Raw genomic sequence first — 27,381 nt, 5'->3', positions numbered from 1 at the left:
CCTTTCTGGAGATGGAGAGAGTTCAGTGGATAGGCACTGCCATGCAAGCATGATTCCCAGAATCTGTAAACCTGGGTGTGGCAGTGCAGATCGGTAGCCCCAGTTCTATGGTACTAGGGAAAATGGAGGCAGGCAGCCTTGTTCACCCAGTAGTGAACACAGACCTTACCTCAGGGTGGAAGGCAAGAACAGACAGCTAAGGTTGAGCCCTGACACCCCCCCCCCCCCACTTCATAGCTCTGACTGGCCGGGAACTATATATCTAGGCTGACCTCCAACTCATAGAAAATCAGCTGCCTCTGTTTCCTGAGTGCTGGGATTAAAACTGTACACCACTATGCCTGGCAAAGATCTCTCTCTGAAGCTGAGGGGCCACCCCTCACCACTGGCTTACACTTGCTCATGGTCATGGTGTTCCCTCAAGGTAGCACATGCAGGAAAGTGGCTTGCTTCACTCACCTTCTTCGGGGCAGGACCTCCGTTCCTGACTGTTTTGGGAGTCAGAGGCCAGAGCTTCCTTGGCTGGAGAGAGGGAATGGTCTGTCCATCTGGCTGCCTCTGTGTGGAAAGTGTCCACAGGTGTGGTACCACCAGATGACTCTCTGAGGGACTTGAGCAGCTCCCTGTGGGCCAGCTCCAGGTCCTGGAAGAGGTGTAGACATGTCTGAGGCTAAGGCTCACAGGTTTGGCAGGACAGGCTGAAGATGAAGGTGACCTAAGACTCCCGCTAAAGATACATACTTTTTGAGTGGGGGATGCTGCTTAATGGTGAAATGTTTTTCTAGTATGTATGAGGGCCTAGGCTTAATTCCATATATGTTTATGTGTGTGCATAAATACGTATTTACATACACATTTATATATGTGAACATACACAGTTCCCTCTTAGGGAACTGTTCTGGGTAATGGACGGGAGCCTTCCTGACCCAAGGCCATGCTCCTCACCTTGAGTCTCTGAAGCTTGACGGTGAGCTGCTCGATTGTATGGAAGATCACACCCACATCCCTGAGGACCAGGCTGGAACATGTTTGATTCCCAATGCCTCCCCTCTGGTGCTGAGGCTCTGCTGGCCATGTAGGGGGGCTATGAGGCTGTGAGGGACTTTGGGGTATCCCAGTAGGCTCAGTGTTGGAGTCCAGAGGTACTGCTGGCATGCTGACATAAAAACAGTTCCCTGTCCCAATGGCAAGAGAAAAAAATTAGGAGACAAGCAGAGATGCCTACGTAATTCTCCCAGGCCCCCAGTGTATCCCGTGACAGAAAAAGCCATGGAGACTTCTACAGACAACCTAGTGCATGCAGGCCCATGCTGCCTACCAGACTCCCAGAGACCCTTTTCTCTTTAGATGGCAACTGTTCTCAGTCTGGCCACCTGCCAAGGGAAGATGCTCAGGGATGAGAGTGAAGGAGAAGGGGCAAGGTGGAGGGAGGAGACAGTGATGTCCATCCATGAAAGGAAGGGGTGGGGTTCTAGGCCCCTCTGGAGAGCAGCAGGCAGCAGTATTTCAACTACTTCGGTTCACACTCTACTGCCCTACCTGTCACCATCCCTTAGAAACAACTGCTCAGGGGAGGCCAGAGATAGCTGGCAGAAGTATGCAAAGGGTCACCGGGAGGGCCCCACCATGGACAGACATGAAGGAACCTACAAAGCCATGCAAACTTTTTCCCACCACAGGGCTGGGGAAGTGGTTTCTCAGAATGCTGGTAAAGCACACTGGAGTAAGGGCACTGGCCAGACTTTCCTGCCTTCTTCCCGACCTGAGCATAGGCTGCTTAAGCTCTGATATGGGCCTCTACATCTCCCAAAGGGTGCTTTCTCAAAGCCGGGGGGTACAGGTCTTCCTGTCTCTGGGCTCATGTGCTACGTCCCGCCCAGCTCAGACAGCTCAGACAGCATATACAATGTTTTGTGTAACAGAGCTCTGACAGCAAGGGCCCAATACTGTCCCATGGGACCCCTGCTCCAGCCTGGCCTGGCCTTGGCTCCAAGGAGAAGTTGATTACCCGTAGCCTGTGCTCCGCCTTCCACTTCAGATAGCTCAGATTCTGACTGGCCACTCTCTGGTAGTTCAGGGGTAATTTTGCTGCCCGCCACCTTGGCTGCACCGACACCACCAGGGAGTAGAGAGACTGAGAGACAAGACAAGGAGAAAGGAGGGAGAGAAAGCATGAAGGAGAGGGAGTAAGAAGTGGACACGGCGGGGGATAAGAATAAAGAAAGAAAAGAACAAAGTAAGTAAAGATTATACATGGCCATGTCCCAGGAGCTGCAGAGAACTTTCCACCAAGGCACCTTGGAGGATCAGAAGAAGGCCGATTCCCAGAAGCCCAGGAGAGGCAGCCTTTGGCCAACAGAACAGGGGCACATTCACAAGGCACTGATAGGGAGTCAGTGCCATACACTCCTCTTAGCCTCCAGCAGCCCAGGCTTGGCTTCAGCATTCTGGCCACCCTCCTCAGGTGAGCCTTCCCTCCTTAGTAGCCCACTCTGCCTGATTCGGTGCACCCTACCTTTAGTCTTCCTGGTCTATTCAAACCTGGCTGGAGTTGTCAACAGAGCTGCCAACAGTGTCCTCAACTTGGGGCCTCCTCTCTACCATTCTGTGTGCTTGCTCCCAGACTACCCATTTCCAAAGGTCTTCCCTGCTTTGTCAAGTCCCTCTGTGCTCAGCCACTTTCTGGAGTAACAGGCTGTAGGATTTGCACCTCATCTTTCTAAGCCTGAGACTCCTGGGAAGGAAATCAACATTTTGTTTCTTTAGACTAGAAAATCAATGAAGAATAGCAAAAAAAACTGTTACAGGAAGTTGATCTGTGCTTAGTTGAGAAAAGGGGTAGGAAATGTCCTCTTCTACTACAGAAGGAAAACGAGTCATGCCTTGAATTTTGTCCAAGACACACAGACATTAGGTAGCAAGAAAGGGCTTTGAGCCTTGAATTCGTATCAACATGTCTTCTTCCCCTAGGCCCCAGTGCAGTCTGCTCACACAGTATCCAGGAGAAAGATGCAAAAAGAAGTATCTGCTTACAACACTCACCTCTACCCCAGCAAAAGCATGAACACAATGGACACACAAACATATTTTACCTTTTCTTACAACTTTGTAACTTCCTGTTGGATCTGTGCTTGAAGCCTCTTCAGCTGGATTCCTATCCAGCTCAGGAGAGTCCCAGATGCCAGAGTTTCTGGTCCTTGGGGGCAGGTGTGCCAGAGAACAGAAAGTGGCATCCTCCCTGTCTGGCTGGCTCCCCTCTGGCCTTAGAAGCTGGGTGTTGTCACTTATAGTGGGAGCTTGCTCTGGGGACCCTGGGTCCCAGGGGTGAGAGGTGATGCTGACCACAGAAGGGGTAGGTGTGAGGTCATCCTCGGGCTCGCCAGCAGCCTGAGTCTTCACATTGTGACCGGGCAGCAGGCTCCACAGGATCATGTGCCGCAAGCTCTCCACTGCAGGGAAGACAGTGATGACCTCCCCAGTGAAGGACTACACATAAGATGGTCACTGAACACTCAGGAAGAGGGCTATCATTGCTCCTGCCACCAACACAGTCTGCTGCAGGCTAGAAGTACAGCTGCTGTGATCTGGCTCACCAGCTGGTATTTCTACATGTATCTTTTGTCAAACACAACTATTAAGAACCTTTGAGCAGGTAGAAGGTGAAATTGATGCTGTTACTGGGATACCAGGGACAATGACGGTGTCTGAGGCACTCACCATCTTCCAGGGCAGCATCAGCAAGCCCCTCCACGAGCAGAGGACCTGTGAGGGCCAGAAGGACAGGGTCCCTTGTCCTGATGCCTCTGTTTTCTCCGTCCAGGGAGGTCGGAGGGGAAGGCAGGGCTCTCAGCTCCTCTGCATCCTCCTCCTGCTCATGCTCCTCTTGTACTACCAGCTGCTTCTCTTGAACTCTCCGCTGGGGCCCAGGGCCTGTTTTGGATGAGTGTGTTAGGGCATGGGAGAGTAGATGTATAAGGTGAGCCCATGTGGAGCTACAGACCCAGAGCTTGGGAACACTGGCTGAGAAGCTCCATGGAAATTCACGGAGCACCTCCTGTGGCAATCAGCACACCAGACCCCTGACACATGCCAGCAAAGACCTGTGCCTGGGGGTAGAATGTAAGATCTTAGTGAAGGGACATAGAGTACAAAAGTAAACTAGGGAATCAGGCATTTGTTAGAAGGTGGTGAGTATTATGGGAAAAAAAAAAAGACAAAATAGGTTAGGGTATGAACATTAGAAGTGCTAGTTATACAATTAATTGGCATGAACAACAAAAATAACAGCACAACCACCACTGGAACAGCACTATGAAGGGGACTTGTGGGGACTTCTTCAAACTTAAGATCCTCAGTTACTAAAACAAACCAAAAATAATAACAAAGCCAAACAAAAACAAACCTCAAAGGGACCTGAAAATTGTGCTTCTACAGCCCATCTCAATAATTATCTTACACACTGAACTCCATGCACACTCCAATATTTCTTGCTCTCTGCATGCATCTTACTCTCTGACAGTAACCTCTGGCTGAGGCAGGCAGGGCCTTTCTTCTGCTAAGCCTGTTCCCCACAAAGGCAGTAGGAGCTGGTCAAGCTGTCAGTTTCTTCTCCTCAACTCCCTCTCCTGTTTCTCTCTACTCATTTTATCACAAACCCTACACCTCTGGCCCTGATTGTCACCCATCACCTGACCCCTCAATCTGACCCATACCTACAAAACATGGACTGTGCTGGTCTCCCACAAGATGGAGAGAGGCATAGCTCCATCCACCACCTGATGGAAACAGATGCAGAGAACCACAAACAAACATTGGGTGGAGCTCAGGGAGTCTTGTGGAAGAGTGCGGGGAAGGACAGAAGGACCCAGAGGGGACAGGAGCTTCACCAGAAAACCTAAAGAGCCAGCTAACCAGGGCCCAGGGGGTCCTGTGGAGACTGAAGCACCAACCAAGGACAATGTATGGAATGGAACTAGGCCCCCTATACAGATGTAGTCAATGGGCACCTCAGTCCTCATATGAGTCCTCTGGTTAGGGGAATGGGCACTGACTGTGACATGAACTCTGTTGCCTGCTTTTCGATCACTTTCCCCTGGTGGGCCTACCTCAACAGGCCTCAGGGCAAGAGGATGCACTCAGTCCTGATGCAGACTTGATGTGCTGGGGTAGGTGGGTAGGGGGGCTCTCCTTCTGAGAAGTACGGGAGGAGGATAAGGGAAAGAGGAAGGATGTGTGGGACCAGGAAGAGAGGAAGGAGGGGGCTTATGACTGGGATGTAAAATGAATAAATAAAAAAGATGGCGAGGGGCCTTACCTCCAGGTTGTTCCTTGGGTTCTGGTTCAGCATGGTATACTTCTGAGTCACTAGTTTCTACCCTGAAGAAAGAAAGCCTCTGAAGGTCAGAGCAGACCACCTAGTGGCAATTCTAACTTTGCCAGCCAGGGTGCAAAGAGGAAGGTTCTGGGCCTCATCACCTGACTGTGCTGCACAGGCTCGCAAAGCAGAAGGTAGATGCTGGCCTAGCTTCTCTGGCTGCACTCTAAACTTCAACCCTACTTTAAAGGCAGTTTCCATTATATGCAAGTAGGAGTAGTGGGCGAGAGCAGGGAGGGCAAAAGGCAGAGAAGCAGGGGCATGGTCCTCTATTTGCCAGAGCCACTGTTTCCCAATGGCATTTCCATGTTGAAGTGGTCTAGCCTAGGGGTGACAGGCTGAGGAGCATCAAGAAACAGGCAGGTTGGATGGGGACAGTGCTGGGAACTGGAGGCTGAACCATACCTGCTGGGGGCAGAGCCCTGCGAGGCTGGCTCCTGGGATTCTGGTGGTGAGGGATGGGTAGGTATTGGGGTAGCTCCAGGGTGCTTGGTGGCATTCCGCACGGCCTCTTCTAAGAGCTCCATCCATCTGTTGCTCGGCAGAAACACATGACTAATGGTGAGAACAGGGCCAGGCACACTCCCCATCCTCTGTGGACTCCACTGTCAAAAACCTTCAAAGCCCTTTCCACACCCTGTCTCAAGGAACCTATGCTAGGCAGGTTTCTACCTCCACCAACACTTCTCATTGGCTGTTACTTTGAGTTTATATGACTCAAAGCTACCAATTACTGGACAGTAACACTTTGTTAAGCCTGATACTAAGCACTCTGTATATAATTATCTCCCAATCCCCTTCTTCAAAATCGCACCACACAGATGAAACCCCAAGGAGAAGAAACTGACTTAACCTGCCGCTGCCCACTGTGCCATGCCACCTCTGGCAGCCCTTGCTGAGAATAAGGGGTGGCCAGAAAGCCTGGGAAGAGATAGGGCCTGGTTATGTCCCAGGGTGATGGCCTCTGCTGCTCTGTGCCTATGTTGCCTCTTACTTCTCTTCTTAGTCCTCTATCCAGGAACTGCACTGGGCCCAGCCCCAGCCTCAATGCTCAGATCCTTCTAGATACCACTCTTGAAGGGGAAAGGAGTTACATGAGACCACACAATCAATTCTCACATATTCTTGTCTGATGATGTCAATGCAACCAGCTCATAGATCTGGGGAGGGCCCAGCTCAGAGGTGCAGATGATGAAGAAGGCTCGTTTATCTGGTGAGGAAAGGAGAGCCAGAGAGTCTACATTGGGCACGGCAGACATGGTCCCCAACCTGAAGAAGCACTATGAGATATATCGGGGTCATCAGAATCAATCAGGGCTCACCAACATATGTCACAGGTAATTATGGGACCCTAGTAACATCTGTCAGGGCCATTCTTCCTTCTCTCTTGCCCTACTGACTGAGGGCTCAGTTTATCCTTTCATATATACCCATCACTTTTGAGATGCATAGGGAGGTCAGGTGTCACAGATGAAGGCAATCCCAGGGAATGTGTTGCTGACTCCTGCTCTTTCTCATCATATCATACCTTGCACTATAATCTCAAATTCCTAGACTCAGCTCTGTGCTATAGATGTGTGTGTGCGTGTGTGCGCGTGCATGCATGTGTTTAAATGCCTGCGCTGCTCAAGGAACTCTTGCAACAAGATCTGCCCTATTCTTTATTTCACTCCAATTCCTTCAAATCTTACGTTTATATCCTCAGTCTCCCCCAGTGCAACCATGCTGCCCACCCCTGTCTTTGAAGGTTGACCACCTTTGCCTTGGTCCCTTATCCACCCCTCACCCTGCCCATCTTGGACCAGATCTTCATGCGTAGACTGGGTCAAGATAGGAAAGGAACACAGGAGGACATTAAGTCTTGTAAAGCCCCAGAATGGGCCTACATCACCCAATGCTCACTGGATAGTGAATGGTGAACATGTCACAGAGCCCCAGGCTTGCTGGCTCATCTCCTCATGGGTACCTGTGGCCACGGAGCGGACAAGCACAGCATTGAGTTTCAGCACAGGGCTGAAGGTCTGCTTGCTGTCTGAGGAGCCCACAGCTGTCTTGCTGTGGCACTTCAGCAGCAGCCTTTCCTCTTGTCTCTGCAGCAGCACCAGCAGGTCCTCCAGTAACAGCACCTGGAGGTCTGGGAATTAAGACAAGCCCTGAGCTCCCTCAGCCCTCATTAGGCCCAGAGGCTATCAGATGCCCAAGCCCAGGACTAGGAGGCCACAGGAATGCAGACTCCAATTCTTCTTGTGTCCACGTCCTCCCTTCTCACACCGCGCTCAAGGAACCCTTGTGCTGCCATCCTAGTTGCATGTGTGAGCCTCCCCAGGGTCCCACCACCCACTGGAGCAGTTTCTCCCATTTGCAGCCCGGGCACATACCCAGGGTCTTATCCTTGCTGATCCTCCAGGTCAGGGGCCCCTCATGGATCATCTTCCTTGTTGTAAGATCCAGGCTCTGTTAAGGAGACACCATCACTCACTCACTCACCAACCATCTAAGAAACCACTGTGTACGGATGTCAAATCGGGTGCTGGGATTAGTGAGCAGCAAACAACTGTCACCTTCAAGCTTTCACATGGGATGGAGAGAAGTAAAGGCACTATGAAGCCCTGTGTCCTGCGATGTTCTGGGGTATACCACGGCTTTGGGTTTCCCACTTGGCCCACCCCATGTCGTCTAACCTTCCAAGAAGACAGGGCTGCTTTTTCTTTCCTGACCTTCTCTTTGGCTTTATTTCCTATAAATTATTTCCGCCTCAAGTCCTCCTCAACTCTGTTTTTCTAGGCTGAATCCCAACAGCTAGTCTTTATTTAGTGTGGCTGTCTGTTCTTGTCCATCGAGGGACGAGGGACACCAACATATTGTATCTCCCGGGGCCACCCTCTCACAGGCAGTCCACGTCTCTTAGCTCTAAGACTCAGTGGACCCTGACTTGAGCTCTGCTCCTAAGGAGCCCCAGGAGGATGGCTGTGAGGGGCTGCCAGAGCTGCAGCTCCAACCTCCTACCTTGAACTCTGCTGCCAACGGGTTGCTGGCCCGCTCTAGGGCAGTGGCATCCAGGCGCTTCTGGTAGCCCTCTAATCGGTGACGGTTCTCTGTTTGCTTCACTGCTTCATTCACAAACTTGAGAATCTCTCGGCACTGGTCCCGGGCACGGCACAGCTTCTCATGCTCAGATGTGCCACCTACCAAACGGGGGTGTGTGCACTGTTTGGTGCTCTGCCTGCCAAGTGTGTGTTCTCACCTCTCTAGTGTTATATATGGTTTAACACATCCGCTCATTTGCTATGATTCTGTGTGTAGGCATGCATGCCAAAGTGTGCATGTGGAGCTCAGAGGACAACTGTTTCTCCCCTTCCACTGTACTCATCTTGCTAGTACCCTGGTTATAGCTTTTGCACACTGCAGAGGCATCCAGCAGACATATGAATGGGTGCTAAAACCCAGCATAGCCCTGGGAGGAGCCCACAATTGCTCAGGTGCCAAGATGGCCTCATGGACCAGCCTGTGGGTCCATGCTTCTTGATTTGCTATAAAGGCCCCACAAGCCAGTAGCGGCCTTGCAGTACTTTGTAGTTCCAAATCTCATTTACAATCATTTTCTTCGAGACTCACTGTACCAGGACAAGGAAGAAGACACTCACAATCATAAAGGACCTCAGTTTGCCAAGATCACAAAACTGTGACACAGAAAGGAACTTTGCTGCCACAAGGCCCTGGCCCTCCCCTGCCCTACCCTCTGTGTGCTTGATGATGCTCTCTAGCAGCAGTGGGTACTTGGTAAGCCGCTGCATTTCAGAGATGATAAGGTCTCGAAGCTGCAGCCGCCGGCACTGAGGGTGGCTCTCAGCCTCCTGAATAGCAAGAAGCAGACAGAGGAAGAGGTCAACTAGTGGTTGGGAGCTGCCTTCAGGAGTCAGAGCTAAGATGGCTGTGAAAAAGCCAGTTGGTCCTAACTCCAGATGGGTCCCCTGAAAATGGTGGTAGTTTTTTCCTTCAACATTTAGGGAGGGGTCGATGTTGCTAGGAAGAGATGGTCAAAACAGAAGGACAGTGTCATTCCCATTTTACAGAAAAGCACATACTAGTCCGAGTAGGTAAGCCAGGCCTTTTGCCTGTAACGCAAAGTACTTGTCAACCAAAGGTGTCTCTGCTCTACAGGTAATGCTTTACAGTACTGGTGCTGGGTGATGTGGGTAGGTGGGGGCACTGCTAGGTGTCATCCTCAGTAGAGAAGGGATGAGGTTAGGGACCAGAAGAGGAGGTTAGAAGATCTCTGGTGAGCATGACAGAGACGAGGGAGAGCAAGAAATAGCCCAGGATACCTGCATGAAGAGCTGGAACCGACTCTCCTTGCGTTGCTTAGTCTTGATCAGTTCTAGGGCTACTGACTGATAGGAACAGAATTGTGCAGCTACTTGTTGGAGTTCCTCTCGGGCAGGACCATCAAACTGAAGAGGCAGAACAGACATGGTCCAGGTGTCACACTCCTGCCAGAGAGCAGCACCCCTCCCCTTGACTATCCCCTTCTCTGTTAAATTCTTTACACAAGATTTCTTGTGTAAAGAAATCTTGCTTCCTGTAATCTCCTCCTTGCCATACCCGAGCCAGCATGAGGTCACTGACATCTCTGATAATAGGGCCTTCCTCCCGGAGCTTCTTCATGGCTTCACACCAGGAATCTGTGGTGAGAAGGAAGAAACAGAAATGTGAGGGGTTGAGCCATACTGCTAGACCCTGCTGGAGAAAAGGCATTTGACAGCAGTGCCACAGAGAAGGCTGGAACCTTTACTCTAGGGGTTCTGGAGGGTTAGTGTCAAGCTATCTATCAGTTTCTCCCAGCAGGAGTAGTGAGGGTGTGCTGGTTGGCCTTATGTCAACCTGACATACAAACTAGAGGAATCTGAAAGGACGGAACCTTAATTGAGAAAATGCCTCTGTAAGATCTGACTGTAGGCAATTTCTTAATTAGTTATTGATAGGGAAGGGCCCAGCTCATTGCGGGTGGTGCCATCCCTGGGTTGGTGGTTCTGGGTTCTGTAAGAGAGCAGGCTGAGTAAGGCAGGTGGATCAAGTCAGTGAGAAGCACCCCTGCATGGCTTCGGCATGAGGGCCATACCTACCCCAGGTTCCTGCCCTGCTTGACTTCCTTTGATGATGAACAGTGATGTGGAAGTGTAAGACAAATAAACCCTTTCCTCTGCAACTTGCTTTTTGATCATGGTGTTTCATCACAGCAATAGAAACCCTGACTAAGACAGGGGGACCTAGGTGGAGGGTAGGGTTCAAACTGAAACAGAATCAAAGGTGGAGGGCATCTGGAGGGACACAGGCTCCTTACTGTGAATTTCTATGAGTTCGGGCAGATTGGGGAAGAGCCTTGCCAGCTCTTCCCGAGACATTAGGTTCTCCTTCTTCATGCGCTGGTAGAAGACGAGGTCCAGGACCCGGAGTGTGCGCAGGTGGGATGCCTCTGTCACAAACAGCTCTGAGCAGGGGTTGTGACAAGGAGAGGCAGGGAAAAAAATACATCAGTTAAGTGTCTAGAGCCATTACATGGTTCTCACACCATACCACTTTGGGGGAAATGGAGTGCTGATTTGTCTACTGCTGGCCTAAGAAGGCCAGACATGAGGTGACCTTGAGAAATCTCCCTTACTCCACAGAAGCAGAAGTGGAGATGGGGAGTGGGGGGGGGGGGAGATAAGGCAGGTGCTCACCATTGATGACCTCTTGCCGCTCAATTTCCCTCTGTGTCAGCCCTGCTACCACATCCTTGCCTACTGTATGCTGCCAGTTTTGAACCTCTGGCTCTGGCTCCAGGTCAGACAGCTGGCCAAGATCATCCTCCAGGAGGTGGGGAAGGATGACATCTGAACAGAACCCCAGATTCGGGGACTCGATGCTCCTGAAAAAAAAAGGGGAACTCAGCTTCACTTGTAGGTAACTTACACTCGAGGTTGTCTGTCACTCTCCTACCCAACCTGTGTTCCCCAGGCACATGGAGAAGAGATTCATATCTGGGAAGGTGGCTCAACACAGATGTGCCACAGAGAGATTAAACAGAGGCACCACAGTGCTTACCACTTACCTGCGGCCCATTTTGGGGGTGAAGGGAGGGGTTGGGTTCTCAAGAGACCTGAGGAGAAAATGCCAACTCTTAATCTATTGTCATCATACTAAATAGCAATGGATGTGCTCTCTGGCGTTTACTCACCTGGTGGAGAGGCTGGAGGCAGAGGATGAAGCTGACTGATGAAGGCGAGTGGCCTCAGCAGCAGCATCCATGTCAACATCGCTTCGAGATCGGGGCACATTCTCCGCTTTCCGAGATCGCTTCATCTCTTCCCGGCCCTTAAGGCTCTCAGAACGGCCCAGGCGAATCTCTGAGCGTGAACTGCCAGAGAAGAACAAGAAGCTCTGAGATCTGACATTATGGATATCTTTTACCTGTTACCCCATTTCAAGGGTGCCTCAATACCACAGGTCTAAACATGAGGGTCCAGAAGCTATACAATGACATGCTGCTCTGGCTGCTCCACAGACTCTTTTGCTCTCAGTGCACTTACTGGATACTTTCCCCTCTTTACCTTGAGCTATCAGAAAGGTGAAGCCAGGGGCTAAGAGAATCAGCTTTGTGGTGTGCCCAGATGCCTAAGAGGCCATGATCCTTTCAGAAAACCCATGGATAATATAACCCTTCATCAGGAACTACAAGGTCTGACCTCCCTGCCCAGAAGGCCACTCATGGCCAGTGCACCTTGCTTGTTTTGGACCAGCTACTCTCTTCTCTGATGCTGTTTGAGGTAGGTCTTCCCTTGACAAGATCCTCTTTGAGGAAGGTATGGTTACGGCTCCCCAACCTTGGTTCCATAATTCCCTAGGCTGTCTGTCTGAAGATGCTGTAGCATCCTCACTCTCTAGCTGTGATGCCGATTTCTTCTTTTCCTGACAAAACCCTTCCTAAGCTGCTATTTCCTTTCCAGGGAGGAATGGCTGGGGAGGATGCTTCCAGGGTCTGGTTATACACAGTCAGGGGTTCAATCTGGCTGGCATTGGGGCTTGGTAAAATACTGACAACTGAGAACTGCTTTCTGTTGAGTTCTACAGTGCATCACCCTTAACACAGCGAGCAACCCTGACCCTTAGATGCCCCTGGATACCATCAGGCCCTGCTGGCTGGCCCTTTGTTGACATATTACTAATCTATATTCTGTTCTGTGTCTGGAACCACAGAAGGCCTTGAGATGTCTGGAGAGCTCTCGATAGTAAAGCAGGCTGCTGAAGCAGGAAGCCAAGTACCTCAAATCTTTATTTATACTACTAAATACTCTAAAACATGGAGCTCTCCTCCTGAGGGCCTGAATTTATCTTCAGAGTTTGTAAACATCTTGACGACCTACTGAACTTAACCCTCAGAAATCTACAAGAACAATTTGAATGCAGGTCAACTCACATTGTATTCTGTGTCCTCAGTCAGCACTATAAACCTCTTCTACCACAGTTAGAGGGCTGTACAGCTTTGTAACTTCCTGGAAGAACCTTGGGTACTCAATACCTGCTGAGCAGCTAAGGCAACCTAAACTATCTTCCTGTGCATGCTGTTCTCCCAAGGTTACCAAGGAGTTTACAAAAAAAACCCCAAAGGCTTCTGCTTAGAATACTTTTAGGATTTTGGTGACTATCTTAGGTAGCACAAATTCCCTAGGAAGGCCAAGGATACAAGTCTGTAAGTGGTTTCAAAGGTTTTCTCAAGGTATTGACAATGTCTCCCAAACTTAAAATATTTGACATATTTAAATTACCACACCTGCCACAGCAATTATGTAACTCATGTCAAATTTACCTGCAAATATTATATAACTGTGACCTCTCTCCATAGCACAACTCTCAAAGTTTACTGCCCCCAAATCTTTGTCAAGTCCCTTGACATGCACTAAGTTTATGAAGGCCTAATACAGAACAGAAAGAATAAACTTGCATTCAAGCAAGAACACCTGACTCAGAGTTGACAGTGATCTCAAAGGCAAAATGGATAGAGTATCTACCCTGCTGCCTGCAAGCTTGCCTCTCTGCCTACCTCTATTCCTCAGTGGCTTTCAGACTTGATTTACAATAGGATCATTTTCCTATACAAGGGCTGTAGAACTATACCTCAAGGGTGACTTAAGGAATCTGCACAGGTATTTCTGACTATAGGCAATCTTTACTTAAAGCTAGCTGTAGCCAAGACTTGACTGTTGTTATGCCAGTCAGGAGCAAGTAAATCGTACAGCATGTGTTAAAACCAGACAAACATCCTTGTTTGGAACCTGATACCTGATGGAGATGCAAAAAATGAGATAACACAATTCCCAACCCCTTTCAACCCTTTTGAGATAGGGTCTTACTTAAGCCTAGGCTGGCACTGAGCTCTCAGGTGATCCTCCTGAGATTACAGACATGTGTCACCATACCTGCCCTCCTTTTCTTTGCAAAGGGAAGAACAATCTGTCTTGAACCCACTGACACTGTGGTTGGCTGAGATGGATGACTTATTCTCGGTTATTTGTTTATTTTTTAAAGTGTCTACAAAAACTCCTTTCTAAGCATTTTAATAATAATTATCAACAATAATTATTATTATTTTCAGAGGTTTCTCTATGAAAACCAGGATGACCTGGAATTCACAGAACTCTACCTGCCTCTGCCTCTCTAGTGCTGGGATTAAAAGAGTGACCATCACGCTTAGATTAAATTTTCTTCTTAAGAAGCAAAGACTTACTTTAGCCTCTTCCAGCCTTTTATTTTCCAAGTCTTTGCTCTTTTTCATGCAAAGTCCTTTCTCCATGTCACCCAGTGCTTCCTGATTAGCTGCTGGATAATATAACCTAGTTCCACTTTGGAATGCCACTGCTTAGTAGTTAGAGGATCAACCTGAAGGCTGTTCATATGATCTCCCGCTGGCCCAACTCCCAACACATAGTTATGCTTCTGCAGCTATGTAAGGTGGCAGGCTCTATGGTGGGACCTCATAGTCTAGCGGAGAGGAGCAAGGCAGCTGCAATTAAACCCTAGTGATGAAGCCTGCCCATGCCCCGTATCTTGGGCAGTTGGTGGGCCCCATCCAGCTACAGCTACCTGTCACTCTCCAGCAGATCCTCAGGAAAGCTTCCTGTTGAGAGTCGCTGTGTCCCCGGCTCTGGGACATCATACTGATGGCTGTTCTCAAAGTGCTGAATGATGTTCCTCACATTGCCTGGCTTAACTGCAGGCAAAAAGAAAATGAAGGGTACTATGCTTTCTGTTCCAGGGCCCTTACTCCCCTCTAGCCCAGAAGACAGAGCAATGAACAAGCATAGATGAGAACAGTATGGGACCAGAAGACAGGAGCATGGTCTAGCCCTCACTCTTCTGTGATTATGCTGTGTGGTCCTGGGTGGACACTCTCCCTTTCTCATGTATAAAATGAGAGGGTTTAGAATACTCATATTCTAATGAAAACAATGACTAAGTTTTCCTTAAGTCACATAGCAGGTTTAAAAAAGGAAGCCAGAAAGGTGAACCAAACGCCTACAGAGGATGTTTTCATGTTGCAAATCTCAGGCCCTTCTCAAATTTCTACTACTTTTAGAACATCCTGCCCCCTACACTCCCCACCCCACAACTTCCATCACATCTCATCCTCTGGCCAGCTTTGAGCTCCATCATTAAAGAATTGGTGACAGGTAATGTCTTAGAATAGAGGTGACACATTACTCTCTGGTATTTAAATTATAGGTCTTTCCCCATCTTAGGGAGCCAGTCTTGTTCAAGAACAAGCAAGGGGCAGAGATGGGGAGGAAGCCAAGACACAATATCGAAAACCCTGCAGAAGGGGCCTAAGACTCAAGCCTGGCATCTGCAAGCCAGAGAGGAGATGAAGAGTCAGGACAGTCACATGAGGTTAGAGCAGGGCTGGGGTAGAGGACAAAGGAGGCACTGACCTGATGAGAACAAGCCTGACCTTGTCCCAAAAACCTGACTTTCACAGGAAAATTCCCAAGCCTGAGAGAAAAAAATATTTGTCCATTTTCTTCTATGTGTACAGCTCCATCCTTGAGGCAGGTGGATAAGGTGCAGCTTTCTCACACTCTCTAAGTGGCTGGGTGTGTGTTTAACAGGGTGGTTCCTATATGGGGCTGCAGACTCGATGGCCTACTGTGCGCCCACAGTGAGACTGTCTGGATGGTTATGTAAGAATCTAGAAGTCCCTATGTCTGAGAACACGAGGCAGAGTCTACTACTGGCTGAAAAGTGTCTAGGTGTGCTCTATACAGCGTGTGGTTGCGGCAAAAAGCAGGGGCAGCTCTGAGATATGGTAGAGCTGGGTAACTCAGAGTAACAAGAGGAAGCAGAAAGGAGCCCGTTTTTAATCCCATCAGTTGCCCCCTTTCCTCCAGTCTCTTGAGTGATGACAGAACTAAGTAAAAGTGAATTATGTGGGCCAGGGCGATAGCTCAGAAAGTGAAGTGCTTGCTGCATGAACGGGAGGACCAAGGTTGAACCCTTCACACCCACATAAAAAGCCAGGTGTGGTGGCAAGTGCTTGTAATTCCAGTAGTATGAAGATGGAGATAGCTAGCTTAGCAGAATGGCGAGCCCCAGGCCCGAGTGAGAGAGGCAGACCATCATAACAAACAAGGTACATGTTTCATGACAACTGACACTTGAGGTTGACCTTTGACTTCTATAGTCCCTGATACACATGAATTGTTATTAGCAACCAGACAAACCGATGGGAGGGTTGATTCTGAGTGTCAACTGAGTCTTCCTGGCAGTGGGTGTTTGATCTTCAGATGTAGACATACACTTGGCTGATGTCCTAGGAATTTTAGAAGCCCAAATCAAATCAAGCAGAGTGATAAACTCTGAATTAAGGAACATGAGGATTGACAATGGGGCTAGAGAGGCTCAAGCAGGATAAGAGTGTGTACTGCTCCTTCAGAAGGACAGGGCCCCATTGCCAGCAACCACATCAGGCAGACAGAAGCTGCCTGTCTCTTCAGCTCCAGGGGTTCTGACTTCTCTGCCTCTGTGAGCACCTGCATTCATGTGCACATGCCTACACACAATCAGAAATAACAACAACAACAACAATAAATCTTGAGAAAAGAGAACACGTGGATCCCTGGCACCTTTACCATGCTCTGCGGGGCTCAGCAACCTTGCCTCATTGTGTGCATTCTTGCTTGGTCATCTTTCCAGCCCACCGTGTGCATTCGTGTTCTCTCTCAAACTGGCACAAAGTAAGCTTGCTCCTGAAGTGGAGCTGCTCAGTGTCTTACAACTTACTGCTGCCTCAGACTTTGGCAGCTGTGAGCCTGGAGCTGGGGATGTGACTCAGTAGTGGAGTAGCCTGGTTCCAATAATGGGCCTGGATTTTAGGGCTGTTCTTTTGTTTTTCCACAAGTTAAAATTTTTTCAAGAATTATCTTTATGGCTTAAGATAGCATGTAACATCAGTAACTTAAAATAATTCTAAAGGCACTACTTTAAATTGCCATTTTTACATAAAATGAGTTCTAGGAACAGAATTTCATGACTATTCTATTGTTCTCTCTCTATCTCTCTTTCTCTCCATGTATAAAGTACTATGGAACCTAAAAAGCATTAATAATTTTTTGTACTTTTTTTTTTTTTTGAGACAGGATCTCATGTGGCTCAGACTATGTAGCTGACACTGACTGTCATTTCCCAATCCTCCTGCCTCTACTTCCCAAGTTCTGGTGTTATAGGAGTATGCCACTATGCATGATTTGAAAATACTAATTAATTGCATACATATGGACCTTACTGATGAAAATAAACTGATTTTATGACATTTTGATGTAGGCTGTAAGTTTCTTATGCGTTAATATGTGTAATTTGTTTTATTATTATTTTGCTGTGCTGGGAATCAAAGCCAGGTCTTTACACATGCAGATCATGTGCTCTACTGAGCCAACCTGTAGCCCTAGATCAATTATTGTTTGGGTGTGTGTGTGTGTAAAACCTAACCTTCAAATGTTAATCCTCAAGAAAAGACTACATTTTCCCACTCCCAACACGGTCTCACTGATGTGGGGTATGCTGACTCAGCTAGGCTGGCTGATCAGGGAGCCCCAGGGTCTCCCTGCCTCCACCTGCTCCTCATTGATGCAATCACACATGTATACCATTACTTTAAAAAATATATTTATTAAATGTATATGGGTGTTTTGACTGAATGTATATCTGTGCTGGGGATCAAACTCAAGTTCTCTGTTTTTGTGGCAAGTACTTTACTGTCTCAAACATGTAGCCCAGCCTAGCATCCAACTCAATATTCTCTCCCCTACTACAATTTATGGGCCTAAGCAGGAATATCGGATACAAACACAGAAAAATTATTAGCAACTTGTAATTAAAAAAAAAAAAAAACAACTGAAAATTGGTTATTTTTTTCATTGTATGAAAACCTGAGTACTCTTGTTTCTATCTCCCTGCAATACACATTGCAGTCTAGTAGAGTTTGCTTCCTGTACACAGTCACCTAAAAGCTTGTATATTGATGGCTAGGTTAATGGTGTGACTGAGAGGTGGTAAGTGTTTTAGGTGTTAGGTCTACTTAGAAGGTGGGCATAAGGAGAGGTATGTCCTTGAAAAGGACACTCAGACTTCAGTAGCTTCTCTTCCTGTTTCATGACTTAGGCAGATTTCCTCTGCCACATGCCACACACCGTCTTACCATACCACAAAGCAATGGGGCCAAGTAACTGAAACTTTTGAAACTATTAGCCCAGATGAACTCTTCATCTTTTTAAGTTGTTTATCTCAGATATTTTGTTACAGTGACAAGCTAATATACCCTAAAGAGCAAAGGCTAGGGAACCTGTAGCCAAGAAAGCTGATCTCTGTCAGAACCTCAAGGAAGCCCCACTTGGGGAAAGGGGCGTTTCTATCTCTCAGAAACCAGGTAAAGTAACAAGATCTGGCAGCAAACACAGTGGAGAAGAGAGATCCAACAGTCTGTGTTACAGAGAAGCTACAGCAGAAAGGAAGAATATATAAGAAAGATGGAGAGAAGGAAAGAAGGAAGGAGGGACCAGATAGGACCAAATGGAAAAGAGCAAAACCTTGGGAGGCAGAAAATTGATGCTGATGAGAAGATAAAAACCAAAGAAAATGGTCCTTTTACCTTCCACAGGGGACAAGGAAATATGAAATGCTAAAAGAAAAACAAACAAAAACAAAAGTAAACCATGAAAAGTCAAATTAATGTCGCAAGAGTCAAAATAAAAATTGTACCAAGTTGGAAAATGAAAAGGTAGTGACAAAAACCAAAGTAGATCCAGAAGAGACCCTTTTTCCCACCCCTCCCTGTGTCCCCATGTTCAGTGCAGGCCCACATCACTACTCAGATTCCCACTGAAACTCAGGGTTGACAAGACTGACCATTTCTGACATATGACACATGCTGGTGAGAAATCAGTGGAAGGGCCATTAGTGTTTTATTACCAACAGTATCACAGAGCCAGAAACCTGCTTCTGAGTTCCCAGACTAAGAGCTAAGGGCAAGCACTGGTCCCCCGGCTCTGAAACATTTACCTACCTCAGTGAGATTGTACAAGACGGGACACAGGGAGACAGCAGCAGTACTAAGAGCAAGCTACAGTCTCCAGAATTTAGGCCTTAGATTGCAGAACACAGGAAGGCCCTCTACTTCCTGGGTAGGTGAAGGGCTGAGTTCTCTAGCAAAGAATGGCCAAGGCTACTGCTCTCCAAGATACTCACCGCTCTGAGAAGAGCTTTTGGGCTTCCCAATGTATCTGAGGATGGGATTTCGCTTCTTGTCCTCCAACGCATCCTTTTCTTTCTTGGAATTGCTGCTCTGCTGAGATAGGAGATATTAGTTTGGAGGTGGTTCAACACTCACACATGTCTGCTAATTACTCTTCCCCAGTTCCCAACACTGGCCCTAAGTAAATCATTGGAAAGCTGACTGAGGTTTGATTATATCTTAATGAACACGTTCCATCTTAGTCTGGGAACTCAGAAGCAGCTGTAGCTACTGAATAGTTCTGTGGAAGAACTTCTTCTTTGGAAGATGGCACTGGTGATTTTTAGTTAGTTCCCTCTTTACTCTTTGTCTTCATCCCTGTGATTTTGTGTTTGAGACCTTTGATAAGGGCTTTGAATGGTCAGACTTGCAGAAAGGAGAGGAATGTAGCTGGAAGGCTGTGAAATGGCTTTCCTGGTCTGCCTCAGCACAGAGGACTGCTCCAGAAAAGCTATGGTCCAGGGCAGTTCTGTTACCTTCTTGGTCTTAGGGAAGAAAGGCAGCCACTTGTCCTTGTCAGGGGCAGACTGGGCCTTTTCTGCTGTGCTGGAGTGTCGTGACTCCCGAAGACGAATCCCAGCATGGCTCATGTAGGTATTAACAGCGAAGTCCATGGGAGCACTGCAAGACAGCAGTGTTGTGAACCAGAAAGGTCGATCAGTGTTTCTTAACAAAAGGCTGAAAGACCAAAACCCAGCTCAAGACAATCTCCCCACAGCACCCCATGAAGAAGAAAAGGGGGAGTTATGAGTTAACATATTCAAATTCAAGTCTGGATGATTACAAGTGACAGCAGTCAGGAGCTGGCCAAAAAAAAAGAGAGAAAGAGAGAGAGAGAAATCTAAGTAGTACTCTCGTACTCTCTCCCTATAAAAGGATGACGGTGAGTGGATGGGAACATAAAGTCCCTAAAATATAAGGCCTGGAAGATGAGCCTGTAGCCAACCTCAGACAGACACATGAGGTTAAGGCAAGCACACAGCCTTCATCTGCCCCATCCCTGAGAAGACAGACACATGAGGTTTAAGGCAGGCATACAGCTTTCATTTGCTCCATTCTGAAGAAGGAAGAAGAAGGAATAATAATAAATAATAATAATAATAATAATAATAATAATAATAATAATAATAATGGGAACAACAGACACATGAGGTTTAAGGCAGGCATATAGCCTTCATCTGCCCCAATCCCTGAGAAGAAGAAAGATAAAGCAAAGGGTTATCAAGATGCTTCTAATTGCCACAAACAAATGGAACTGTCCAGAGCTCTGTGCTTAAAATAAATCTATCAGCTTATAATTCAGTACAAATTATCTGCTTTCACTTTGGCTTCATGGCCCATCTCTTCCCTAACAAAGTGTGTGCAAGCAGGAAATGCAGACCCATTTTAAGCTGACAAAAAAATAATAAGGCCAATATGTAAGATTAAAAGAAATATGCCAAGAAAGAAAATGCTTTTTTTTCCTCTCTGCTAGTGCCACCACCACAGACTAGCTAACACCATTTCTTTGGGAGGTAAAACCTCTCCACAGGGAAAGGAGTTGGAAGGGAGACTCAGGGGTATTGTGGGTAGACGTATGGCAGGTGTGACAGGTCAGGAGCTGAGGGCCAGCCTGCTTCACCAAGGAACAGACCTACACCCTATGATGGTCTCTACGCATCAAAGATCTGGACCTAAGTCCTGCATGTTATGGTTAGTTACCTGGGAACTAAACTCGTACAGACTAATGCCCTGCAATGTCACAGCTTTCTTGGGTGGAGCACAAATGGAAAGCACAGGAGAGCCTAGCCCTGCTTCTTCCCACCTTGAGTGTTGCCAATGAACCACACCATGGATTTGCTCACCTCCGGTCTTCCTCATACTTGGACCTGTAATGAAAGAACAGATGACATGGACCTGTTCTGGGAGCAGAGGCTGGAAGTCCCTTCTTGGAGAAAAGAGGAAGGATGGTAGGGAGAACAAGGTCAGATTCAAGGGTCTTGGTCATAGTTCTGGAGCCTTGTGGCTCAGATGAGAGTTCGTATTTCCTCAAGTATTCAACTACCACAATGGTAATAATGACAGTAATGTTTTTCTAGTTCAAAGTGGGACACGGCAAATTCAGTCTCTGTTTTCTGTTTCAGAGTATAAGGTTATCAGGAGGTTAAAAATGAAAACTGAAGCCTGACCCAAAGAAGCTTATTTTCAAGAGGCAAATGGTAATAGCAATGAATGTTTGGGGATTGCTATGGGCCAGGCATTTTTATAATTTTTATCCACACAATAAACTTATTTAATTTTAAAACACCCACAAGAAGGCTCCTATTTTGTAAGAACAAAATATGACTTTAAAATAGAAACTTCTCTAAGGTGGGTTTCTAAGATCTCCAAACAGGCCCAGCCCAGCCCCACCTCCAGCCTAGAGGCACCAGTTACTGCCACCTCACTGCAGAAAGGCAGGAGGTGGAGCCTGTGAAGACCATGCTTGCCGTGTGATTCCCTTTCCAGTCCAGAGTTCCTGCTCTTCCTTCTTTATTATTCATTAGTACTGGGGATTGAACGCAGCGTCTTATACATGTTAGGCAATCACTCTAACACTGCACTATATACTCTGCCATTAAAATCTTTTTTTTTTTTTAAATCTTGGTCCTCCTAATGAGTTTTATTTCAGTAGCTCAGGGAAACCTTGACTTTTGCCTCAGCCTCTCAAAGTAGCTGGGTTTACAGGCCTATTCCACCTGCTAATTTTTATTTTTCAGTGAATGGAAACTTGGGCCTTGCTTGTTAGTCTTCAAATTTGCAGTTTGATCCCAAACTGTTCCCTGTGTTACTAACTGTGCCGAGTGACTGACAGTAGCTTTGGTAAGACACTCTTGGACTCCCTCCTCTGACTTTTCTTTCATACTCCACACCCAAGTTTTAGAAAGTTCTCTTAGTGATTCTACTGCTCAGCTCCACCAAAAGCTAACCTCTGTTCACATCTTCCATGGCTATCCCTTTATCATCATTTGTGGGGATTCCTATGGAGGAGACTTCTAATTGAACATCCTAGCTTTTCCATCTCTTTTGACACCCAAAGTGTAGCCTTCTGCAGCTCCAACAGTTCCTCACTTGCCAAGTGAAGACAAAAATCTTCCCCATATTATGTGCTACCCCCTCCTGTTACCTGGCTTCATCACATATTTTTCACTCTGCTCTTCCACACTGGTTTCATAACTGTTCCTTAAATGTTGAGCACATTCTACTTGGCTTCTTCTGTCTACAGTGCTTTCTCAGATGTCAGGGATAATTTAGTCAATCTCTTCCACTGACTAAGTACTACCTTTGCCAGGCAGTTCATCTGGACTAGCCTTTTAAAATCTGCAACCCAACCCAATCTGGTACTCCAAGCCATCTATACCCCATCCTGTTTCCTCCCCCAGTGCTTATTATCATTAACATACTGCCAATCTATGTAATTCTTATATACTGCTGCCTCTTCTCATCATTTCATAATGCCCACAGAGGAAACAACCACTAGATGTGTCCATACAGCGATGTTCATGAGATACATCATACAGTGGCACACAGAGAAAACACATTTGATATCTGTCAAACTGGAAGGCTTGTGTCACTGACACTACCAAGCTCACGTAGGCTAACTTTTGTCATTTAGTATGTGAGGCCCAGAGTTCAGTCATCACTCCTGCCCTGAGATTCAAATCACAGACAACACATGGGCTGCCCATGGTGGTGCACGCCTTTAATCCCAGCACTTGGGAGGCAGAAGCAGCCGGGGTTCCAGACCAGCCTGGTCTACAAAGCAAGTCTAGGATAGCAGGGCTTGTTACATAGAGAAACCTTGTGTTAAAAAACAAAATGAAACAAACAAACAAAAACCAAAAACCAAACAACAAAAAACCCAAACAAACAAAAGAAAAAAAAATGAGACTTGAGGGGCTAGGGAAATGGCTCAGTGGTAAAGACCACTGGCTGCTCTTCCAGAGGACCTGAGTTTGATTCTTAACATCCACATGGTGGCTCATAACTGACTATAACTCTAGCTATGGAGGTGGTATGGAATGTCCGACACCCTCTTCTGGCCTCTTTGGGCACTGCACACACATGATGGCATAGACATCTGTGCAGTGAAAACAACTCAAGACACATAAATTCAAAGGAACAACAAAGAAACAAAGCACTGGAGAAGCACAGTGGGAACAGCTGTGCTGAAGCTCCCAGAAAGGTGCTCTAGTTTTCTGCTGTGCTGTTCCTTAAGTCAGTTCTTACCCTCTCCTAAAGGTGCTCTGGGGGCACTGGAGTGTCACAGCCACCAATAAACTGCCTCAGCACAAATGCAGAAGGATCTTCTGTCTTTTGGTGAAAAAGAACACTAAAGAAGTGGAAGGTAGAAACCAGACCTACAAGACCTGCCAACCTGCCTGCTAAGTTCACAGGGAGGAGTGAAACTGAACACTCACAAGATATCTCCAAGGGCAGCTAGTTGCTTCTCTGCCATTTGGCGCTCCCGAAGAGGGTCCCCATCCAGGTCTAGCAGGTCATTTTCACCATACAGGCTGCCCAGCCCCAGAGTACGCTTTGATCTACACCAGAGATACAATAGAAAAACAAGTATCAGCCTGAACAGGCGTGGAAGCATGGGGGCACACTGAGGGGCTCTGCAAACCTGTAGTCATTCATCTGTTCCTGGATCTCCAGCATGACTGCTTCCTGAGCTTCACAGAGAACACTGCGGGGGTCCTCACTGTTCCGTAGGCGCAGGTCTGTAGTGGGAGACCAGAGAAGGTAGAATAGGTGGGTGATGGAGAGGAGATAATTTCTGCTAAGCACCTTAAGTGGTTTTGCATCCGTGATGCTGGGTGGAAAAAAACTGGCTTTTTCGCTCATTAGCCTGAAAGCAGAGGACAACTCTGTAGAATTGGTTCTCACCCCACCTTTATGTGGATTCTAGGAATTGAACTCAGGTTGTCAGGCTTAAAGCTGAATCATTCTGGTCCTATCAAAGGACAAAATTATTCTTTGGATGTGTAATGCTCCATGAGAAGGCACACTGAGGCCCTTTTTCACTGTGTATATTCTGAAATGTCTGCTGACATTAACATGTAGTTTTTATATATACGTATTCCTTCTATTGCTGTGACATGATTTCAAAGGCCTAAGAAAACAGAAGCCTTTCATACATCACAGAACCAAGTGGCGTACCCTTCCTGTTCTGACTTCTAGCACCACATAGGCTAGACCAAGGCCTTGGAAATGGCAACCTCATTTTATTTCTTCATTCGTTTATTTATTTGTTGAGGCAGGGTCTTGCTATGTAGCCCTGGTTGTCCTGGAACTTACTATACAGACCAGGCTGATTTCACACTCAGGCCTGCTTGACTGACCCTGCCTCCTGAGTGCAGAGAATAAAGGCATGTGCTACTATGCCAGGCCTCTTAGTCTCTTAGTCTATTTTTGAGTAAGCTGCTTTAGGTACATGTATTTTGTCCTTCGTCCTTCCTGTATCATTGCCAATAACTGTTTCTTTCCAAGTACAGACTGCTAGTTCCATCTTATTAAGAAACACTACTGTGCTCAGCCTCTCAAGTTGTTGTTTTTTTTTTTTTTTTTTTTGAGACAGAGTCTCATATATCCTAGACTGGCCTTAAAAACTTGCTTTGTAGCTAAGGCTGATTTTGAACTTCTGATCTTCCTGTTTCTACCTCAAAACACTAGTGTAGAAGTTCTGGCTTAGTGGGTGGGATGGAGTAAGGCCTGGGAGTCCCATGGAGGGTTGGAAAAAATGAACTCAGCTCTCCTAACTATGCCATTATCTTCCTAGGACAGGGCAATGAGCTCTGGGGTAGTATCTATTAGTGCCTGGTCCTAAGTGTGAAGTGTTTTGGAACAACCATCTATGGATTCGGCTCAGTACAGGGCAGTTACTGTGTTTCTATCTCTGGTGTTTCCTGAGAATTCAGTACAAGAAGGGCACCAAAAAGTCAACCTGATCCATGAGGCAACTTACCAATTTCAGCCTGCAACACCTCAGGAATCTTCACTCTGAGAGGCTGAAAAACAGAAAGTGGGGGCAGAAGTGAGGCTGCACACACCAAGCAGACTGGAGTGTGCAGGGGCACAAGAGAGTGTTTCCTCTCTTGTCTATACCAACCCTTCCCTCTTTCTAAACTCTTCAACTTTGGACATGAATTCTAGGCTAGGACTTTGGGAAATCACAAATGAGTTTGCAAGACAAGTTGACAGTACATTCTGAGGGTAGCCAAGCAGTTTTTTTTTTAATATCATTTTTTATTTATTACAATTTATTCACTTTGTATCTCAGCCATAGCTCTACCCTCATTCCCTCCCAATCCCTTCCTCCCTCATCTCCTCCCATGCCCCTTCCCCAGTCCACTGATAGTAGAGGACTTCCTCCCCTTCCATCTAACTTAGCCTATCAAGTCTCATCAGGATTGTCTTTCATAGTCTTCCTCTGTGGCCTGGTCAAGCTGCTCCCCCCTCAGGGGGAGGTGATCAAAGAGCCAGCACTGAGCTGATGTCAGAGGGCCAAACAGTTTTTTTTTGTTTTTATTCTGATGAAAGATGTAGAATGGCATGTTCCAAAACTGGACCAGTGTTAAATTAGTTGCTAGACTCTCCTTTGCCTCCAAGTGGTCCCAAGAGAATAACCTTTGTTATCTGATGGGTCACTACTCCTCTCCTTTGTTTTAAGTGGAAGAAGCTCGGTATGTGTTAAGTAGTCCTGCAGTTAGCATGATATTCTGGCATGTGTCCTTAAACCTCTTGCCATGGCTGGATATTGGTATGGTTTTGTGAATGATGACATAGAGTACCTGGCAGCCCTAATCTCCTTACTCAAGACCCACTCAAGGCAGTAAATACAAAACACTGAGGAAAACCAATTTCTCCAACCTCACTAAGCCTAGTAGTCACCTGTGAGAAGAATGAAATCATTTGGAATTAGTGTAGCTGATCAGATTATAAAGTCAAGATGAAGAATGCCATCTGCTGGCAGATGCTCTGGCCAGCAGCATCCCGACACATCCTGAGAGCCCAGTTCAGATAAAGAGAGGCGCTTCCTCCCAGATACAAGTCTTTCCCTCTCTACTTCCTTAAGCGAAAGTGACTTTGGCTCAATCTTGAAAACTTGTACTCACCCTTCTTGCCTCACTGACTCAGATTACCTGATGTTCTTGGGTCTGTTTCTTCATCCAAGGAAGGAAAGGCAGACAAGGTTTGAGGAGTAGTCAGAAGCCTTTATCTCAGTAGTTCTCACCTTCATAATGCTTGACTCTTAACACAGTTCCTCATGTCGTACTAACTCCAACCACGACATTATCTTTGTTGCTACTTCATAACTGTAATTTTGCTACTGTTATGAATTGCAATGTAAAAATCTGTGTTTTCTGATGGTCTTAGGTGACCCCTGTGAAAGGGTCATCTACCCCAAAAGAGGTCTTGTCCTACAGGTTGAGAACCACTGCTCTATCTCTAAATATTCTAAAGAGAGGTAGTGTGCATTCTATATGTGGAACTAAAGAGACATACAGAAGAGATAAAACCTTTACATTAAAAAAAATCTTTTATTTTATGTGTATGGGTGCTTTGCCTCAGTGTATGTATGTGTAATACATGGTGCTGTGGAGGCCAGAAGAAGAGTGCTCTATCCCCAGGAACTGAAGTTACAGATGGTTGTAAGCCACCATGTGGGTGCTGAGACTCAAAGCTGGATTCTCTGGGAAAGCAGCATGTGCTCTTAGCCACTGAACCATCTCTCCAGCCCAAGGGGAGACAAAACTTTGAGAGGCAGGAACAGAATCCAGAAATCCTAACCTCTCAGAGGCCAAAGGTCTTTAAAAACCCATCTCTATCTTCCCGGTGTTGACAACCTCCCTATGAAAACATGCCTCTCACAAAGGCTCTCCCTCATCCTCTCAGAAAAAAAAACAAGAAACAGCGCCTGGTACAGAGCCCTGATTCCTACTTTATGGATATGAACTGCCCAGGATACTACTAAATCCCTGTGGTCTTAGCCATGCACAATCTTGTGTGTTGGTCACCCAAGAAGGAAAAGAAAAGCTGACAGAAGAATGTTCCTGCAGGAGACAGCACTGAAAGCACTTGATTCAAGATAAGGAGCCATCCCAGTGAACATTTTACTTACACACACACACACACACACACACACACACACACACACACACACACA

At 46.9% G+C, this 27,381-nt stretch overlaps 1 protein-coding gene across 8 annotated transcripts in view; it reads right to left on the bottom strand.

Moving 5' to 3' along the window:
• Arhgef11 (Rho guanine nucleotide exchange factor 11) overlaps window positions 1-27,381 on the bottom strand; it is a 105,271-nt gene that overhangs the window by 1,712 nt on the left and 76,178 nt on the right. For 4 of the 8 annotated variants that reach the window (XM_055596528.1, XM_055596525.1, XM_055596523.1 and 1 more), the window contains 25 exons: window positions 25,180-25,222; window positions 23,839-23,935; window positions 23,633-23,755; window positions 21,038-21,061; window positions 19,670-19,814; window positions 19,148-19,247; window positions 14,495-14,621; window positions 11,592-11,771; window positions 11,466-11,513; window positions 11,095-11,282; window positions 10,716-10,862; window positions 9,977-10,056; window positions 9,700-9,825; window positions 9,111-9,228; window positions 8,381-8,559; window positions 7,753-7,828; window positions 7,341-7,508; window positions 6,494-6,584; window positions 5,780-5,905; window positions 5,315-5,376; window positions 3,718-3,930; window positions 3,093-3,449; window positions 2,009-2,134; window positions 946-1,175; window positions 460-643 (listed from right to left, as the gene is read on the bottom strand). In XM_055596528.1, coding sequence (XP_055452503.1) covers window positions 460-643; window positions 946-1,175; window positions 2,009-2,134; window positions 3,093-3,449; window positions 3,718-3,930; window positions 5,315-5,376; window positions 5,780-5,905; window positions 6,494-6,584; window positions 7,341-7,508; window positions 7,753-7,828; window positions 8,381-8,559; window positions 9,111-9,228; window positions 9,700-9,825; window positions 9,977-10,056; window positions 10,716-10,862; window positions 11,095-11,282; window positions 11,466-11,513; window positions 11,592-11,771; window positions 14,495-14,621; window positions 19,148-19,247; window positions 19,670-19,814; window positions 21,038-21,061; window positions 23,633-23,755; window positions 23,839-23,935; window positions 25,180-25,222 — 3,358 coding nt within the window. Of the gene's footprint in view, window positions 1-459; window positions 644-945; window positions 1,176-2,008; window positions 2,135-3,092; window positions 3,450-3,717; window positions 3,931-5,314; window positions 5,377-5,779; window positions 5,906-6,493; window positions 6,585-7,340; window positions 7,509-7,752; window positions 7,829-8,380; window positions 8,560-9,110; window positions 9,229-9,699; window positions 9,826-9,976; window positions 10,057-10,715; window positions 10,863-11,094; window positions 11,283-11,465; window positions 11,514-11,591; window positions 11,772-14,494; window positions 14,622-18,551; window positions 18,582-19,147; window positions 19,248-19,669; window positions 19,815-21,037; window positions 21,062-23,632; window positions 23,756-23,838; window positions 23,936-25,179; window positions 25,223-27,381 lie in introns of all 8 variants that reach the window. The other 4 variants (XM_055596524.1, XM_055596526.1, XM_055596530.1 and 1 more) reach the window with 3 other exon arrangements.

The sequence above is a fragment of the Psammomys obesus genome, unplaced genomic scaffold (assembly GCF_907164565.1).
Source record: "Psammomys obesus unplaced genomic scaffold, mPsaObe1.curated_primary_1811, whole genome shotgun sequence".
NCBI classification, from domain to species: domain Eukaryota; kingdom Metazoa; phylum Chordata; class Mammalia; order Rodentia; family Muridae; genus Psammomys; species Psammomys obesus.
Note: the sequence above shows the minus strand (reverse complement) of the source record. Positions and strands in the feature narration are given on the sequence as shown.